The 20,232-nt window shown below is 49.3% G+C and overlaps 1 protein-coding gene across 1 annotated transcript in view; it reads left to right on the top strand.

The window, feature by feature from the left end:
* The window catches only part of DVL3 (dishevelled segment polarity protein 3), a 308,433-nt gene that overhangs the window by 132,194 nt on the left and 156,007 nt on the right, over positions 1 to 20,232 (top strand). Inside the window, exon 2 of the mRNA XM_069212937.1 lies at positions 5,842 to 5,911. Within this exon, the coding sequence (XP_069069038.1) occupies positions 5,842 to 5,911 (70 nt within the window). The remainder of the gene's footprint in view (positions 1 to 5,841; positions 5,912 to 20,232) is intronic.

Below are 20,232 nucleotides of genomic sequence, written 5' to 3' on the forward strand. Positions count from 1 at the left end.
CAAAACAAATCCAACTGATTCCCTATGGCCTCAAGACACCGCCCACCCTTAGCTCAAACAAGCACATCTGGAAGTTTTAAACAGCCAATAAAAACACAACGAGCAAAAGCCATCTGTTCTTACGACCCGACGCCATCAAGAACCAATTACCATATCTCCAACCGCCGGTAAAACTAATGTTCAAACGCACTGACAGCACAATTTCATACGTCCTACTGTGTGCGAGGGGGGTAGGAGGCGCACGCAATGGGACATAGCGCCTAAAGCAAAGATTGGCTGCCAAGAGGTGTGCACTGACACTGATCACATCAAGACTTCAGAGCAGGACCAGAGAGATCCCCATTCATGCGTGCCCAAACTGCGCATCTGAGCAGGTTCCTCCTCGGTGGATGCAAATGCTCACAAAACCCTTGATACTGGTGTCGTCTGTTTCTTGTCCCATTTTTAGGCCTCGCCTGAGGCAGTGCGCGTGCACTGTGCCTTGCCAGATATTTTGTTTAGTAGAGGGGGCTTGGAGCCAGCCCACTGCTTACTGTTCATTGGATTCATTGTCAGTCCTAATCAACTTGCGCATGCCCTTTTCACTTCCTGCTCTTTCGTTTGGAGCATGGACTAAGCACTGATTGCTGCACTAGTGTGTGTCTGTCTGCTGATCGCGCTCTCATTCAAGTACTATTTTCTTTCTTTTTTCTTCTCATGTCGTCGTTATCTGTGTTGCTTCTTAACTCCCACCTCCTGTGGTCCGTCTTAGTTCTTGCCCCCCACCCCCTCTCTGCGTCCTTCTTCGTTGTTGGTGTTGCCTCTTGTTGCTTCTCCCTCCCACCCCTTTTGTCTGTGTTGCTTTTTCCCTTCCACGCCAGTTGTCTGTGTTGCTTTTTCCCTTCCACGCCAGTTGTCATGTTGCTTCTATATATGTTGTCCGTGTTTCTTCTTTCCTCCCACCTGCTGTTGTCCGGGTCCCTTCTATGTTGTCCGTGTTGCTTCTTCCCTCTCATCCCCGCTGTCCATGTTGCTTCTTAGATGTCCATGTTACTTCTTCCCTCACACGCCCCATAGTCTGTTTTGCTTCTTTCCCCTTATTGTCTGTGTTGCTTCTTCCCTCTCACTCACGTTGCCTGTATTGCTTCTTCCCTTCCACCCCCTGTTGTCTGTGTTGCTACTACCCTCCCACCCGTTGTCCTTGTTGCTTCTTCCCTTCCACATGCCCGTTTTGCTTCTGCCCTCCCACCTGTCCGTTGTCTTTGTTGCTTCTGCCCTCCCACCTGTCGACTGTGTTGCTTCTGAAGTCGACTGTGTTGCTTCTGAAGTCGTCTGTGTTGCTTCTGCCCTCCCACCCGTCGCCTGTGTTGCTTCTGCCCTCCCACCCGTCGCCTGTGTTGCTTCTGCCCTCCCGCCCGTCTCCTGTGTTGCTTCTGCCCTCCCGCCCGCCCGTCGCCTGTGTTGCTTCTGCCCTCCCGCCCGCCGCCTGTGTTGCTTCTGTCCTCCCGCCCGCCCGTCGCCTGTGTTGCTTCTGCCCTCCCGCCCGTCGCCTGTGTTGCTTCTGCCCTCCCGCCCGTCGCCTGTGTTGCTTCTGCCCTCCCGCCCGTCGCCTGTGTTGCTTCTGCCCTCTCGCCTGTGTTGCTTCTGCCCTCTCGCCTGTGTTGCTTCTGCCCTCCCGCCCGCCCGTCGCCTGTGTTGCTTCTGCCCTCCCGCCCGCCGCCTGTGTTGCTTCTGCCCGCCCGTCGCCTGTGTTGCTTCTGCCCGCCCGTCGCCTGTGTTACTTCTGCTCTCCCACCTGCCCGTTGCCCGTCTTGCTTCTTCCGTTGTCCGTGTTGCATTTCTCCTCCTACCACCCCCTTGTTTGTGTTGCCTCTCGGGATTCTGATCTGTAAAAGTGAGATGTGATATGAGGGTGGGCTGAGGTCAGTTCAGAGTGTTACTTTGACTATTGGGAACCAAGGTAGAGAGTTTCACACCATGTATGGGAGCCGAGGTAGAGGGTTTCACACTGTCTACTGGGAACCGAGCTAGAGCATCACACCACCCACTAAGGAGTGAGCTAGAGAGCATTATACTACCTCCTGGGAACGAAGGTGGAGAGCTTTTCATCACCTACCAGGGCCTGAGCTAAAGAGTACCGTGCCGCCTACTGAGAACCAAGGTGGAGAGCTTTGCAAATCCTACTGAAGACTGAGATAGAAACCATCCACCTCCTACTGGGGACCGAGCTAGAGTGTCCACCGCCTACTGTCCACCTTCCCATAGAGAACATCACACACCCTGCTGGAGACCTGGGTTGAGTGCTTCGCAATGCCGACTGAGCTCCAGAGCTTCTCACCGCGGACTGAGCTAGAGAGCATCACATCGCCACCAGAGAAGCAGAGCAAGAGAGCATTGTTACCCCTCAACATTGTGTAGTCCAGAGGTAACCAAGGCTTGAACTACAGATCAGGAGTCGCAGATAGGAATGGGCAGGTTATTTTTGTGAAGAGATTCCTTTGAGAGGGTTAGAAGTTAAAGGCTTTGACAATGCTTGTTTGAAGTTTTGAAAAGGGGTGATGGAGCTACCATGAAACATGGCGCAGGGTTGAGCAGGGAGAGAAGAAAGGTTAAGATTCAGTCTTGTGTGGCGTGGCTTGTGCTTGACTACTTTGGAGAACATCCAGTTTGGACACCTGTACGCTTGACCAATGGAAAAAAACGAGATTCTGTGACTGTAGGAAACTATGGATTAACATGACAACATATTTGTTTCTGGCTGAAAAGTTACAGCACAGAGACGTACTTGGGAAAGATTGTATTACCCGGGTATTAATGAGGTGAATCTTTTGCCTAGGAAGTATTAATGTTCACATTTGTTGAAAGGTGAAATGGGTATTCACTGCAGCATGGAAACAACCTTGATACAAGAGGGGAGGAATAGTGTGTTATATGGGGGTGCCTCTGTACCATGTGCACGTTTTGCTGCGTTATCTACGCAAATTCATATTTCATCACAGGTATAGTTGCCATAATAGCTGGTACTTTGAGAGGGCATTCAGAACAAAGAGTAACCCCACGTTTTAATACTCGTTCAGGTATTGAATCTTACAATGTCTGCTAGGGAAAAGTTCTGTTATACATATTTAATTAAAAATAGGGTGCTGCAAGGACATTTCTTAAAGGAAAGGTCTGCGTCTGGCGGGCCATAGAGCTGGCACGTTGGAAACTGGAAACCAGTTCCGACCGTGACTGGATATGCAGAATTATCGAGGCACACCTTTTATTAAATGAAGTGTGCACATGCAGGCTTGTGTTCTGTGGAGAGCAGCATTGTATGTTTTATAAAAACTATTCTTCTCGGAGAGTTAAGAGACAGTTTAAATCAAATAATTCTTCTGTATTTCCATGAAATGCGAACTGAATATGGGGCGGTGAATAAAAATTTGAGTAATATGTGGTAAAGGTGTGTCCTGTTCTCTTTTGCCCTTATTAAGTTTGTATTTTGTATAACTTGAGAAACCTTTTGTATTAATGTGCGTTAAAATGTCAAAATAGTGAGCTAGGTACCTAAGAATGTGCCACATAATTGGGATTTTCTTGGTGTATGATTTAATCAAATTTGTATCATTGATTTGCCACTGCCGCATAATTCTGGTGCCGGTGGCTAGGAGATAGTTCCTCGTACAGACCATCGACTTCAGCAGACACCTAGAGGTTGAGTGTTGTCAGCTTGTTGATGAATAGGGACTCCTGGGACCCCCACCAAGGCCACTCGTAGGTTCTTTACAGATGTCAAAGTGCAGAGTTGAATACTGAAGAGGTTCTTGTCGCATCAGCAGATGGTTGGATCTTGTTGGTTGCACCTGGACGGAATGAGTGTCTTCAAACTGAACTGATAGGAACCAGTCAGGAATATTGCCTCAGTCACCTACGCGCTAAGACACCAAGAAGATCAGTGTTTATTGACTTATAGTGTTGATACAGTGAGCAGCAATCTCACCATTATATGGCATGCTCAGTTTCTTTGTCCCCCAGGTTCATGCTATCAAAGAATTGTAACCAAGATTCTGTACTCCACATGATTACCCCCTGAGTAATGTGGTTCCATTTTTGGCAAATCTCGCAAAACCGGCATCTTTTTGCCTATATATGGGATTAAATTCTCCTGAGCCTCTCTGCCTATTGATACTTTGGATGCTGACTTTGGGGGGGGGGGATACTCTTGGAAATATCATCTTTCATCCCCCACATAACTGCTGTGGTCAGGGCCGGCTTTTACGCTTGTGGCGGCCTGTGCGACAGTCTTTTTTTTACGCCCCCCACCGCATGACCACCTCCTCGGTTTCCTTCACTACCTCTTCATCTCTCACAGCCCCTCTCTCAAACACATTTCATTTGTTTTAAAGCACTTGCAAAGGCCGGCTTTACTAATCCACTCAGCTAACCACATAAAATATAGTTCTGTTCTTTGCAGCAGGCATACTAACCCTCTGTGCTACTTTAGTCAAAACTGCCCCTAGACAAAACTCCGACTTCTCTCTCTAGCAAGAACATTAATCACAAGAGTAATCTTGGCATTTTAATTGCTTCCTGAAGGCTGCACACACAAGGAACTTTTCAGCAGGTGCTTTTAAATAGCAAGTTTCGTAAATTATTGCTAAACACAGCGCCCCCCTGAGGTTAGCGTCCCCCTGCACCCCCAGGTTTGCACCGGTGCTGCCACACAGGTCGCACCCCCCTAAACCCGGCCTTGGCTGTGGTGGTCCCTGGAATACAAATGGGTGGGATTGACTTGGAAGCCTTTTATGTTACTTGAGGCAACAGCGTATGGTCACCTGTTCTGACCACTGTTGTCACCTTGTGTGGTTGAGACGTTTGCAGAGCTGATGAGGTCAAACCTGATATAGAGACATTAAGGATAGAGGAGTGTGAAGCTGGAAATAAATGGTAAAAATAAATACAGAATTTGATGTTCAGTGGGGCTTTCGGTATGCAGTGGAGCAGACGTCCTGGTTTACTGATAGGTTTTTCCCTGAAATAGTCAACAAAAGCAAGGAGCAAGCAGGATCATTGGCATAGAAAACCAATCTTTCAGGGCAAAGAAGAATTATATCCAACTACTGGGCCAGTTGGATAGAAATAAGGTAATTAGCCAATGACCACATTATGTTTTCTTCCCTCCTTAAGAGAATTGCATCAGTTCCTTGTATAGCAAAGCAGAAGGAAGTTAGTATCCCCTCCCATAAGGGGTCTTTTCCTTGCAGGGACCCCCTTATATTTCTCCCACAATTTCCGACCTCCGCAGTTGGTCTCGTTCTTGACCAGACTTCCGTACCTAACAATATCAGTGTTTGTATTGCCTTACAGAGCACTGATCATACCCTCCTCTCACTAAGGGGTGTTAATAGTGTGTCAAACACAAAAACTATAAGTGATGCTATGAGCAGCGCTCCAGTCACAGGATCTGACCTGGTCCATGCACAGCACAACTGTTAAATAATAAATAGTAGTGATACGCGTTGTGTTAAAAGCATGCACGCCTTCCAGGCACCGTCTTGTCCCTTCGAGGCGCGAGCACTCATCGTATTACAGCCTGCGCGAGCGCTCATCGTGTTACACCCACTGCCATGTCTACCTGCTCGTTGAGCCCCGTCGTTGCAGCCTGCAGCTTTGCTATCCCCCTCTGAACGGTTGCACCGCTGGCTCGTACGATGAACCTGCTGCCAGGCCTGCACGAGGAGAGTGGAATGAGAGATGGGTAGGCCAGGGGACTAGGCCCCGCTGGGGGCCCTGGCTCTATGGCAGCCGGCGTTGGTGTGTTGTGTGAGGTGTCATTTCTTAATACCCTGCATCTGACTCCATCCCTTCTCTCTGCCGCAGGGTGGTGAAAGAGGAGATCTCCGAGGACAACGCCAGGCTCCCCTGTTTCAACGGCCGCGTCGTCTGCTGGGTGAGTACAGCTTCTCTTCACCTGCCCGAAGAAATTCCATGGGTTATCAGTGTGAAATATTAAAGTTTTGGCAACAAAATTATCAACTTTACTTTTGCAAACCTTAATGTGTCTGTACAATTTTCTCCAAAAAATGACCTTAAAAATTAAGATTATGCTTGTGTTTAGTTCAAGGAAACCTATTTTCCCAGGGTTTTTCTTTGTCTCTCTTTTTTTAAAACATTTTTGTCAACCTGGGGGGGTGGGGGGCGCGGGGGGGTGATGTGTGTGTGTGTGTATGTATGTATGTATGTATATATATATATATATATATATATATATATATATATATATATATATATATAGATGCTTTTAGTGGAATTTTGAAAGGCAAGCACCTGCCTCATTTACCTTTATCTCTTAGAAAACAGTTTTGCTATCATAACGGGCGCCTAGGGATTACTCGGAGAAGACTTTAAGAAGAGTTACACTTTGGTAGCTTTAGACTGCCTCTCTCTCTCGCCACAAAGGGGGATTTAGGCCCTAAATGACTGGCTTCAGTTTCACCGTGGGAATTCACAAGACGCGCCAAATGTTGCGACTTTGCTGGGATATATCTCTTAAATAATTGTGTCAGAATCCGAATAATGTGTTTCCAAGGGACTCGGATAGTTGTAGGTCGTGAGGACACACCGGTTGCGTGTATATCCAGGAGGCATCCAGTATTTTTGATTCCTATAAAAGCTTTCCCAAACTGTTATTCAATGTGTACGTTTATGTATTTGTTTTCATTGGTGCTTAACGTTTTACCACTTGCTACCTATGCAACCTCACACCTTAGAAAGGCTGATAAATAAATACACACACACACGTATGCACACACATGTATGCGCGCACACACACGTATGCACACAGACACACATGTATGCACACACATGTATGCACACACACATATAGACATACACACACATGTATGCGCGCACACATATAGACACACACACACACACGTATGCACACACACACACACACATGTATGCACACACACACAAGTAGGCACACACATATGCGCACACACACATGTACACACACGCATGTACATACACACGTATGCACACACACGTAGGCACACACACATATAGACACACACACACACACCCCTCTCTCACCCCATCACCACACCCTTCTGCACCCCAGCAGTGACCTCTAGGGTGACATGAGAAGCGGCAGTGAAGACCAAAGGAGCCCTGGTGTGTCAGAACTGTGAGACACACAGCTCTTTACAAAGTTTCGAAGCACGTTGGTAAAAGTGGGCTTGTGCCTTAAAATCGGTGTCATCTGGAAGGGCGAGAAATGTCTTCCGGGTACAGCAGAAAGAAGGAATTGGAACACGCCCCTTAACTGATGTGGTCTCGAAAGATGCAAAAAAGCTGGTTCTTTATAGGTTAAAATGTCCCTTCAAAGTGAACCTGACAGTGCTTGAACGTACATAAGGTTTATCTACATTTGCAGAAACTATGAAGAAACAGCTCTCATGCTAATGTTTTGGTGAGACAGTAGCCCTGCAGATTTTGCACAGTTCGTAACAAAACATGGCAAAAAAAATAATGAGAAAAAAATGCAGTTCCGCTGACACCGTATAACCAAAGTCTAGAACCTCCCTAAATCACATCCAAGGTCACTGCCGAGCTCTTAATTCACAAATCAATGTTTTCAGATGTTTCTTTAGTCACCGAAGTGCAGTGGGACTACATTTCCCAGGAAGCATCATGTTGTTAAAACTTAGAAAAGAAGCCCGGCTTCCTGGGTTGCATGGAGTCATCTGACAGCTTGCTTTTCGCCCCCACTGGCTGCTACCCATCCTGGGAGGGTGTGCCATAGGCATGGCGACATATTAGTGCCCTCTTGCCTCTCCCCCGCATGGCAGCAGTGGCCTAACGAAACTGGAGGCCCCCCTGCAAAGAACATGAGTGGGGGGGGGGGGGGGTGCTCTGGACTCACTCAGGCTAACTGCTGTGCTGAGGGGGCCCTTTGGAGCTCGCCCCTCCCAGCGGGGACTGTGGGGACCTTTGTTACGCCACTGCATGGCAGGCTCTGCTGCCTGTGGTGTCCTCTCCCGAGGGCAGCCTAGGCCACCGCCTGGTGCTGCCTTGCCTTTGAAGCACCCACCGCCCTGACCCCTCTTTTCTCTCACGTTGGAGTCGGGTTGCTCTACACTTACTGTAGGTTTCCGGGTTCAGAGCGTTCACTACAAGTGTTTACACAACCCTCCCGCCTCCGCAGTGAACCTCCTGCAGGTCGGTTTGGGTAATAGCTTTGTATTTTTAACCCCCCCCCCCCCCCCCCCCCCCCCTCCGCCAGAGCTCCCACTGGAGCCGGGGCAGGCAGGCTGAGTGTTTCCATGCCAGGCCTGCTTCGTGCCAACATATTTTGCCTGTGAGGGGAGCAGCGCATTCCTTCCACTTAGTGTCGGGTTTATGGATTGTGCTTATTCCACGCATGCCCGGGAAGCCTCTCTGCCCTTCCCTGGGCACCTCTGCCACCTTGTAGACTACTTCAGGCGCTGGGCAGTTCTGCTTGCGTGCCACCCTTTCTTGTGCTTCAGTGGCGCCTTTGAAGCATCCTAGGCCATCTGCGGCTTCTTAACATGTGGCCCTGCAGATATTCTCTGTGAATCCTTGTGATTCTCTGTGCTCGGCCCCTGCTCTCCCGCAGTCTCCATAAAACGCACAGCGGTTATCCTTGCACAGCCCACCTCTAGTGCTGTAGTTACAGTCTTTAGGAGGCACCCTGGGCCCTGTTCAGCTTCTCACCGCTTGTCTGAGAATCTGTGATTCTATGGATGCTATTTGTGAATCCTTGTTAGATTCTCTGTGCTCAGCCCCGCTCTCCTGCAGTCTCCATAAAACGCACAGCGGTTATCCTTGCACAGCCCACCTCTAGTGCTGTAGTTAGTCTTTATGAGGCGCCCCGGGCCCTGCTCAGCTTCTCACCGTTTGTCTGAGAATCTGTGATTCTATAAATGCCCTTCGTGAATCCTTGTTAGATTCTCTGTGCTCAGCCCCGCTCTCCTGCAGTCTCCATAAAACGCACAGCGGTTATCCTTGCACAGCCCACCTCTAGTGCTGTAGTTACAGTCTTTATGAGGCACCCTGGGCCCTGTTCAGCTTCTCACCGCTTGTCTGAGAATCTGTGATTCTATGGATGCTCTTCGTGGATCCTTGTTAGATTCGCTATGCTCAGCCCCTGTTCTCTTGCGGCATCCACAAGGCCCCCAGCAGTTATACATTAAGTGCTGTGGTTCCAGTCTTTGAGGCGCCCCGGGCCCTGTTCAGCTTCTCACCGCTGGTCTGAGAATCTGTGATTCTATGGATGCTCTTTGTGAATCCTTGTGAGATTGTCTGAGTGCTCACCCCCTGCTGTCTTGCAGCCTCCACAAGGTGTTCAGTGGTTATCCTTGCTCAGCCCACCTCTGGTGCTGTAGTTCCAGTCTGTATGGGGCACCCTGGGCCCTGTTCAGCTTCTCACCGCTTCTCTGAGAATCTGTGATTCTGTGGATGCTCTTTGTGAATCCTTGTGAGATTCTCTTTGCTCAGCCCCTGCTCTCTTGCAGCCTCCAGAAGGCGCCCAGCAGTTATCTTAGCGCAGCTCACCTCTAGTGCTGTGGTTCCGGTCTTTGAGGCGCCCCGGGCTCTGTTCAGTTTCTCACCGCTTGTCTGAGAATCTGAATCTACGAATGCAGTTTGTGAATCCTTGTTAGATTCTCTGTGCTCAGCCACAAAGCGCTCGGTGGTTATCCCCTCACAGCCATAGCTTATATTGCTATAGGTCCAGTTTGCACGGCTTGTGTTCTGTCCTGCTTCTCAGCGCTTTTCAGATAGTTGTTGTGGTTCTGTTAATGCTCTCTAGGAATCCTCCCGGCTCTCTGCCCTCAGTCCCTCCACTAGGAGCTCTGAGGCTGTGTTGTGGTTTGTGCCTTTTTGAGACAACTCGTTTTTACCTCCTTCTCGGAGATTGCTGTGAATTCCTCTAGTCCCAGTGATGATTTGTGACCTTAAGTCTTTCTCTGAGGTCAGAGGTTGCTCTCCATCTCTCGCTGCAAACGTGCCTTGAAAGCTCCGACATCACAGTGGAGCATTTTCAAAGGCAAAAATGCCCTTTAAGCTGCAACCAAATGTTTTACTGGCGTGTAGGACCCTAAACTCGTTATTATGTTCCAGAAATTAATCCTTCAGCGGCGAGACCGCTACAGGAGGCTTCAGGGATTAGGGCGGGTTTTGTGCCGCTCATTGACAGGTTGTGAAAAGCACTTTAATACTGCCCGTTGCCACTCAAGCCTAGCATTGACTTGTTTCTGAGAGGCTCTTTAAACGCTCTCTTGTTCTCCTTCAGGGAGCTAGCGCCCCCTGGCGTCAAGAATGGTAGCTCTTTTGAAAGCCGTGCCCGGTGATGAGGGAAAGGTGCATTACTTGCACACAGCAACGCCTTGTTGTTTCTAAGTGTGCGGCTCTCGCGCAGTTGTGTGCTTTGTGCCCTCCCATGGGGAGAGTGGGGAGTGCGCTGAGATGCTTTGTTGGTGGTCACCTCCTTAATTCTGTTGCCACTGTGTTTTCTCCAGTTTATTGTTTGCATTCCACTTTGGGATTACCCCTTTTGTCTTTTGACTTTTTTTATTAATTCTTCCTCTCCTGGATGCCCCCAAGGGGTGAGAAGTACCTGAATAGGTGCTTTGGGTATTCCTGCCTACTTCATGACACCCTGGTCTGCTTTTAAATTTCGCAGCATATTTAATTGAGTTGCCACTCCATTTTTAAATAACTGGGACCTGCTGGGTAGCAGGCTCTGTTCTCTTACTTCTAAGCCCACCAAGGGATGTTTACTTAACCAGGGTTCATCAGAAAAGGTTACTTTACCATAAATGCCTTCAGGTCACAGGTATGTCCTGCTTTGAAATGAGTTCCAGCTAGTGGCCGTATTTCAGCAGAGACCCACGACGGGGGCTTGATTCTGCTGTGTAAGATTGTGAGCCCATACTTCGTGGTTCAGGAATTGATTCAGGTTCTTGATTGGTTGGAGACGAGGCCTGGCTGTTCCAATGAACAGATCACCACAAAGCAGTTAGGTGCCTAGAGACCCTGCCGGGTGATTTGCCCCGCTTTATGAATCTTGATTGATTGAGGAATCCGTGTTCTTGATTTCGGCTCAATATTCAGAGGGCCACGGTTCAATGAGAGACATCCGGAGAGACACTGTGGCCTGGCCCAGTCGTATTGTGGGCCTCGTTTCTGTTGGCCCTGCGTATTCCTGGTGGCAGTCCTCTTCATGGTATTTTTAAAACAAGTTACATATCGTAGCCCACTTTATGGGTGGCCTTCGTTCTCCAAGGATCATGATTATGATCAGTCCCTTCCCAAGCCAGGCTCTGCAGCATCTGCACTGTGGTTGTTTCTAGCGACTTATGGTCAACAACTTCAGGTGCCTAGAGGGAGTCCGGGCCTCAGTATAGCAACCGTGGATTGTATGCCACGGTATACCAACACGAGCTTCAAAATGCATCATCAGAGCCCACTTTTACATAGTCAGTATTGACTGAGCTGCCTTACCCTTCTTCTTCCGAGAGACTCGAAGCCATCACTGCAGCTTGAAGGTTTCTGCGGGTCTGCTAGGCTCACTTTTTTAGTAACCCCACTGAGGTTGCATCTCCCTGGAATTTAGAGGGATGACACCACTGTCCAGGCCCCTCCCACGCTCTGAAAAAGGTTCCATTCCCACTGACAGACTTTAATTTGTTCCCAAATATTCAGGAAATTCGCTTTGTCACATTACAGTAAATCGTGTCCAGCTTTTTGGTATGTTCTGAAGTGGTTGTTTGGACCATGTCCAAGGTTGGGTATCCATATTTTACAGCGGTGGCCGGGCCACCACATAACGCTGTCCCAGCCAAAGGCCATTTTGTAGTCTGGGCATCTTTCAGCCTCGAGATCTTGTGGCATCTTCTTAACTGAATATGCATCTCAGTTCTGCAGAGAAACCTACCCCGAGTGGGCCCTTTTTTGCTTTTCTGGTGGTCCCTTCCTCCTTTTCCCGTGATAGGTCATGCCACAGCCTCACGCTGTCACCCCTGTAGGTTCCAGTTTCAATCCTCAGAATAACTGATCATTTCTGTCTTTGCCTTTGTCCCCATGCTGTGAAGATAAGTCATCCATGTGTGACTCTGGAAGCAGGACGTCCATCTCACCGGAGATTACCACGTACACAATCCACACTGCACGTGCCTTGAAACTCAAGACCACATCCGTAAACGCGAACACCTTCAGTTTTCTGTGCAGAGGATGGAAACATCCAGCAAATTCCTGCCTGGATTGTACAGTGGGCAGACGCAGCTGTGCACTTTGTGGGTTGACACCTAGTATAAGACCCCCTACATTTGAAATCATGCGCGTCTTCGCGCAAACCCAGAGGTGAGTAAGTTGTGATGCCCTGGACCTCCATACACCTCTCTCCATTAGTTTACTGCCTTTCTTAGATACTCTGTAAGCTTCTGTGGGAGCACGTGGGAGGCTGGGGGGCTCTAAACCTTTACTGTTCAGGCTCCCACCTCTTATTATCCAGTTCACTTGATTTATTTCACTTCTGCAGATGATGCTTTTCAGACTCCTGGGGCGCTGAGCTCCATGGGATCTTCTCTAAGTTCTCCTGGCCTGCTGGAAGAATTGTAATATAGCATTACTTGTATAGCGCTCAGGTTTGACGACCTCCCCTTGGTGTAACTTATTATCGGTCTGCCCTGTCCAGCCAGTCCGCTATGATGCACGTGTGCCAGGAATGGCCAGTGGGCATCCAGGAGAAGGCGGAGCCCCTGGGGCTGCGTCCTTTCAACATAATATCTTGAGTACAATTAAGAAAAAACCTTCTATGAACTGGCTTAGTTCTGCCTGGTTCCTTTACCCAGGTTCTTTCTTTGGGTTTCAGCAGACCTGCTAGTTCTAATATAAATTTGCAGTGGTTTGAGCTGACCTTTCAGCAAAAGAGCTTTACAAAAAGCATATTTTGTTCCTGGTGTGTGATCTTCTCAAACAAGACGTTGGATGTCTTAGTAAGAAAACCGGTCACCTGCAGCTGTGAAGTTCATGTTGTATTTAGTAATTAAAGCCACGTGTTCTTTAAGAGGCTTTGCTGGGTGCGTCGATCCCCCAAAATGTGTGTGAGGGTGGCTGACGTGACACCGTGCATGCTGCGACGTCACTCACAGGCATCCCAGGGTTGCAGGAGCCAAGAGGGCCCAGGAGGAGACCTGGTTCACCCTGTGTCTGAGCTACTGCCCTGTTGGCCTGGCTCTTACTGAAGAGACCCAGGGACCCCCAGGGCTCCCTCACCCCCCACCGAGGTGGCATAGAACCCTCCTCTCCACGGCGGCTTCTTGCCCCGTCAGTCTTGGGAGTGTTAGATAACTAGGTCATGCTTTGTGCCAGCCTACATATCCTCTGTGCCAACATGTTCATTTACAGAGGGGCCCAAGTGCGCCTCGTTAATAACCAGCCTCCATGGGCACGAGAAACGTGGTGCCAGTGCATCAGCATTGCTAGTTCGGTGCCCCCTTGTGCCCCACACTCTTCAGATGATGCCCTTGGGGTGATACTTCGTCCTGTACGGGGGTTGGCTGCAGGCTACAAACACAGGCTTCTGTCATCAGCTGGCCACTTGTATTTTGCCTTTGGGTACATTGAAAGGAGTGACTGCTTTACTTGTGCCCTGACCTTGCCAAGGTCACGCGCCAGTATTCATGTCCAATGTCAGAGCGCGAGGCAGATCCGCGCATCTTGCATCTATTAGAGTCGACCACCAGACAGCTGAGCTTGCACCTCGGCCTCCTGGATTCATTACATGAGGCCCCCGAAGCCAGAGTTGGTCCTGATTTATCTCTCTCAATTGTCAAGATTGAGCGGTATATTTTGCAGTTTTCTAGCGTGCTAGTCTCGCGAGAGGAGTGCCAGGTTTATGGTGGAATATATCTGGTTCATCCATGCTCCTTGAGGCGTGTCACTCTCCTCGGCTGTGATATCATCTGGTGTCTGGAATGGTGGGCGTGGATGACTCAGTAGAACATAGTGTGGGGTTTGCAGGCGAAGCTGGGATACCGGGACAGTTGCAGGGAGGATGGAGCCCTGATAGGCCCTACCTGCAGTTTCTCTAACCTAAAGACCTAACAATAAACTAAAAACTTACCTCCAAATTGAAGGGCTCCCGATTCGTATGTGCTCTCTGACCTCAACATTGTGGCCACAAGGGCCTGCAAGAAAATCGGGCAAGGCTCTGGAGGCAGTTGGCGGGAAGCCTGTGGTGAGTAGCAAGCTAGCCCTGTGGGCATGGGGAACGTGTTTGGGCCGCCCACCCCCAATCCACCGACAAGTGGTGTGAGCCCGAGCTGCTGGGCAGGAAGCGCCAAGTGAGGGTCGTAAGCAAGGTTTGGCACGGACACGAAGCCAGCTGAGGGGGAGTAATACATTAAGGTGATATGTCCCAGTGTGTAGTCCCAGGCTTAAAGAAAGCGCTATGAAGACACTGTTATAAGAACAGGGCTGTGGAGACAGTGGAACGATGCAGGAAATCTCCTTTATACTAAGCAGAACTCTGAAATGACCCAAGGAGCTTCAGTCAGTTATACACTCAGTGGTGCTTGCACATAAGGAGGAGTATGAATGAGTGTGCAGAATGATTCGCCAGTTAAAGTGACCGTGGCACCAGGTAGCGTATGCCTTTGGAGGGTCGTGTGTGGTTGGTTGGTGTTAATGTACTGCAAAGGTTGGACATTGCTCCATTTACATTCACATGCCAGATGTATTGGGCTCATACATAACTCACAAGCCAGTCACTGCTGAAATCTGCCTCTGTCACCAGAGGGGCATGCACTGCGGGGCAAGCAAGAACCCTTCTAAGCGCATTAGGGCTGCCCAAGTGTGAGGCGGACAGCATGCATTCGCCAAGAGCCCTGGTTAAAGGCATGCCACATATTTCATAGCGCCCAGCACAGAGTGACCACAGGAACTGATGCGGCTGCCGCTAGCTCTGCGGTCCAGGTGATGGACAGAGTCTTGGACAATGCGCAGCTCCAGGTAACTGGGAACTGTTTTCGCCATCACAATTCATTCAGCACAGGGAGAGGAGGGCGTGGCGTTTGAGTGCATAGCAGATCAACTGGCTCATGACACTGAAGTGGTGTCTAAAACAGATTGTAGGGAAATGCCTCCCTTGGCATGGTTACCCCCTACCTTTTTGCCTTTTGTTGATGCCAGTTATGATTAAAGTGTTCTGGGACCCTGCTAACCAGGCCCCAGCACCAGTGTTCTTTCCCTAAACTGTACCTTTGTTCCCACAGTTGGCACAGCCCTGGCCCCCAGATAAGTCCCTTGTAAATGGTACCCCTGGTACCAACGGCCCTGTGGCCAGGGAAGGTCTCCAAGGGCTGCAACATGCATTATGCCACCCTGGAGACCCCTCACTCAGCACATGCACACTGCTTCACAGCCTGTGTGTGCTGGTGGGGAGAAAAAGACTAAGTCGACATGGCACTCCCCTCAGGGTGCCATGTGCACATCCTACTGCCTGTGGCATAAGTAAGTCACCCCTCTAGCAGGCCTTACAGCCCTAAGACAAGGTGCACTGTACCACAGGTGAGGGCATAGTTGCATGAGCCGTATGTCCCTACAGTGTCTAAGCCAAACCTTAGACATTGTAAGTGCAGGGTAGCCATAAAGAGTATATGGTCTGGGAGTCTGTCAATTACGAACTCCACAGTTCCATAATGGCTACACTGAAATCTGGGAAGTTTGGTATCAAACTTCTCAGCACAATAAATGCACACTGATGCCAGTGTGGGATTTATTGTAAAATACACCCAGAGGGCATCTTAGAGATGCCCCCTGAATACCAGTTCGACTCCTGGTGTTAGGCTGACCAGTTTCTGCCAGCCTGCCACAACCGGATGCGTTTCTTGCCACATGGGTTGAGTGCCTTTGTCACTTTTTGGCCAGGAACAAAGCCTGTACTTGGAGGTGCTTCTCACCTCCCCCTCCAGAAACTGTAACACCTGGCGGTGAGCCTCAAAGGCCTGTTGTTCCAGCACCCCAAAACATCCCAGCTAGTGGAGATGCCCACCCCTCCGGACACAGCCCCCACTTTTGGTGGCAAGTCCAGAGGAGATAATGAGAAAAACAAGGAGGAGTCACCTACCAGTCAGGACAGCCCCTAAGGTGCCCTGAGCTGAGGTGACCCCTGCCTTTAGAAATCCTCCATCTTGATTTTGGAGTATTCCCCCAGTAGGAATAGGGATGTGCCCCCCTCCCCTTAGGGAGGAGGCACCAAGAGGGCGTAGCCACCCTCAAGCACAGTAGCCATTGGCTACTGCCCCCTGACCAAAACACACCCCTTAATTGAGTATTTAGGGGCGACCCTGAACCCAGGAAATCAGATTCCTGCAACCTACAACAAGAAGGAGGACTGCTGACCTGAAAGCCCTGCAGAGATGACGGAGACACCAACTGACTTGGCCCCAGCCCTACCGGCCTGTCTCCAGACTCAAAGAGCCTGCACAGCGACGCATCCGACGGGACCAGCGACCCCTGAGGGCTCAGAGGACTGCCCTGCACCTAAAGGACCAAGAAACTCCAGAGAACAGTGGCACTGTTCAGAAACTGCAACAACTTTGCAACTTTAAAGCAACTTTCAAAGAGACTCCACTTTCTGCCAGAAGCGTGAGTCTTCACACTCTGCACCTGACGCCCCCGGCTCGAGTCCAGGTCAACCAACACCGCAGAGAGGACTCCCAGGCGACTCCAACGACGTGGACACCCTGAGTTGACCTCCCTCCACCCCCACAGCGATGCCTGCATAGAGGATCCAGAGGCTCCCCCTGACCGCGCCTGCCTGGTAACAAAGCACTGCACCCGCTGCCCCCAGGACCGAGAGGAACCACCTACCAGTGCAGGAGTGACCAGCAGGCGGCCCTCATCCTAGCCCATTCGGTGGCTGGCCTAAGAAGCCCCCCTGTGCCCTGCACGCATCGCCTAAGTGACCCCTGGATCCCTCCATTGCTTTCAATAGCAAACCCAACGCCTACTCTGCCTACAGAACCGGCTGCCCCTGTGCCGCTGAGGGTGTGTTTTGTGCTCTACAAAACCCCACTGGTCTGCTCCCTGAGGACGCAGGCACTTACCTGTAAGACTAGGATCGGAGCACCCCTGTTCTTCATAGGCGTCTATGTGTTTTGGACCCTCCTTTGACCTCTGCACCTGACCGGCCCTGTGTTGCTGGTGCTGTGGCATTGGGGTTGCCGTGAAGACCCAACGGTGGGCTGCCTATGCCCAGGAGACTGACTGTGCAAGTGCTTTAATTACCTGAGAAAACTAACCAAACTTACTTCTCCCAGGAACTGTTGATTTTTGCACTGTGTCCACTTTTAAAATAGCTTATTGCCATTTTAACCAAAACTGTGTGTACTACTATTTTAAATCAAAGTTCTATACTTAACTGTGGAAAGTACCTTGCGTTTTCTGTACTTACCTCAAATCTTGAATCTTGTGGTACTAAAATAAATTAAGAAAATATATTTTTCTATACAAAAACTATTGGCCTGAAGTTAGGTCTTTGAGTGTGTGTTCCTCATTTATTGCCTGTGTGTGTACAACAAATGCTTAACGCTACCCTCTGATAAGCCTACTGCTAAACCACACTACCACAAAATAGAGCGTTAGTATTATCTAATTTTGCCACTATCTTACCTCTAAGGGGAACCATTGGACTCTGTGCACACCATCTCTCACTTTGAGATAGTATCTACAGAGCCAACTTCCTACACAGATATATAGTGGAAGGGCACAATGTGACCCACCTGGTGAAGGTATTTGCGCATGTTATTCAGGATCTAGTGGTGGGGGGAGACTGCAGAGCTTTTAAGGGTGAAAACATGTCCTTCAAGTTATGAATGATCGTACAAAAATGTAGTGACATCCAAATTTATAGACCTGGTACTTTGACACTCCCTCCTAAGAAGTTATGTGAAGTCATGTTGTTTATACACTGTGGGCAGAGCATGTAGTTGTCTTTGTGACGCCCCTCCCACCCTTGTTTTTCCTCCTTTATCACTTCTTTTCTTCCTCTCCTTTTTCCGCCCTCTCTTCCCCGGTCTCTTATCTTCTCCTTCGCCACCCTCTCTGGTGCTGGGCCCTTCCTACCCTCCTTAGCTGCTTCACCGGCTCCTGTGTCCTTCTCCTTTCACAAGGTGGTGGCGAGGTGCGGTTGTGGCAGGTCAGGTGTCTCCCATTGTGTCGGGGTCTCTTGGGGCATCATCAGATGCCCGATATGGAACGTGAGAGGGACCTTGACATTTCCAGGAGCCAGGTTCAGTTTCACGCCTCCCTTCAGGGATGCCCATCTTACTGTTGAGCTGAACTTCCATGGTGCACTGTTTGATTTGCTCAAACAGTCCCTTTGGAAGAGGCGGGAATCTCCTGGCACCTTTACCTTCAATGAGAACAGTCAAATTGCCTCTGATTCATATAGAGCATTGAAACAGAAAGCGCCTGCTTACTTGCACCCAGTCCACTCTTCGATGTTATCTCTGATACTGACCTGAAACCCGGTATGTTCAGCACTTCTGAATTGTCCCCCTCTTCACTTTCATTCTGAAGAAGTACATTTTTCCTTTTAAATATAAGCAGTGAATTTGCAACTCGCCCGCCATTGGCCACCATCAATCGCCACAGGGATAACAGCTCTGCATGCCTGTGAATGTGTGTGTGTGTATATATCTACATATGCATATAAAAAGCAGTGTGACCTGCTTTGCTAAGGTCTGAGGGTAAGCAGGTGTCCCATGCCTATCTTCTACCTGCAATGTCCCCTCCAGCTCTCCCGTTCTTCGTTTATACTTCTTTTGTTGAAAGATCTGTGTCTGCTTCCTAAAACCATGACTTGAAATCTTGAAAACCTCATAAGTGACGTCAAGCGAGTTTTCTAATATGGATTGTGTACAGGTCCTTTCCAGCGTTCAATGCTTGTTTGTTCTGGACACAGCTGCTAACATCAGCACTTAGACTCATCACTTGAGGAGAGGGAAGTACCTAGGCTTGAGAAGTGCTGCGTGAGGACAGGCTGTGTACACTTAGTCCATCTCCATCATAACTGGATGCGAGGAGGAGTGAGTGGTGGAACATCCGGGATGAGACATGAGGATGGGGAAATGAGAGATGATGGGAGGAAGGAGGAATTATGGGAGGAATAGTGGGGGATGGCGAGCAAGGAGGAGGAACGGTTGTCCTAAAATTAAAGAAGTACTCCTAACCTTGCTATCCACTACCCAAAAAGAAATAGAACAGTTTTAAGGCTAACTTTGGAACACCAGCATCGGTCACTGCAGGTCATTGGCCGCCCTCCTGGTACTGGAGCTGCGGAGTTCACGGCACATTGAGCCCCCCTGGTGCCTCCTTTCATTTAATACTGAATACTGTTTCAGGGACAGCATTCTTCTTCCCACCCCACCCCCCCTATTTAGGTGTGGCGTTACCAAAGAAATTTTTTGAACTTAATAAAATTATATACATGACAATATATACATGAAAACTTTCTCAAAGGGGCTTTCAGCCAGCTCTCTTCGTCCACTAGTCTGTTAGCGTGTCATTCACGTTTTGTTCAGCATACACCAGTGGCCTTCAAACTTTTTAATGCCGATCCCCCTCCAATTGAAAAATATATATCAGGGCCCCCTTTTTTTGAATTTTTCACAATTATTCTATTAAATTTGCAGTGTTTAAATATGTCTACACTTATTTAAACATTGCAGTTATGTTCATTTTTACAAAATGCAGTTAAATATATGACGCCACACATACTATTCTGGTCAGGCAGGCCTCACTTAAGTGTAAAGGTATCCTCCGTGTGATTACTGGGGGTGCGGTTGGGGGATTGCAGAGTATTTGGAGTCCCTGCTCTTTTAACACATACTCTCAGCTCGGATATAAATGAGAAAACATGTCACTGATGGCCCACGACAGAGCACAGGGACAACTCCCTTTACTCATTGGCTTACTTCTGTGTGAGCGATGGCGCTCGGTTCTTGCACTGCGTGCTCTTCAGATCAAAAGTAGCCTCTTTGTAGAAACAACCCTTCACCCCCCCCGGGAAAAATAAAATGCTGCGGAGCGGGCTTTAAGGGCGGTCGCTGGGAGGTAAATGAGTCGGACCCCCGGTGGGCCTTCCAGCTCTTAGTACCGTCATGCTTTGTATCTGTATAGCGCCCACTACCATATGAATGGTCCCGTAGCAATGTGTGAACTAGTCACGCCTTGCGG

This window comes from Pleurodeles waltl, chromosome 11 (assembly GCF_031143425.1).
Source record: "Pleurodeles waltl isolate 20211129_DDA chromosome 11, aPleWal1.hap1.20221129, whole genome shotgun sequence".
Lineage (NCBI taxonomy): Eukaryota > Metazoa > Chordata > Amphibia > Caudata > Salamandridae > Pleurodeles > Pleurodeles waltl.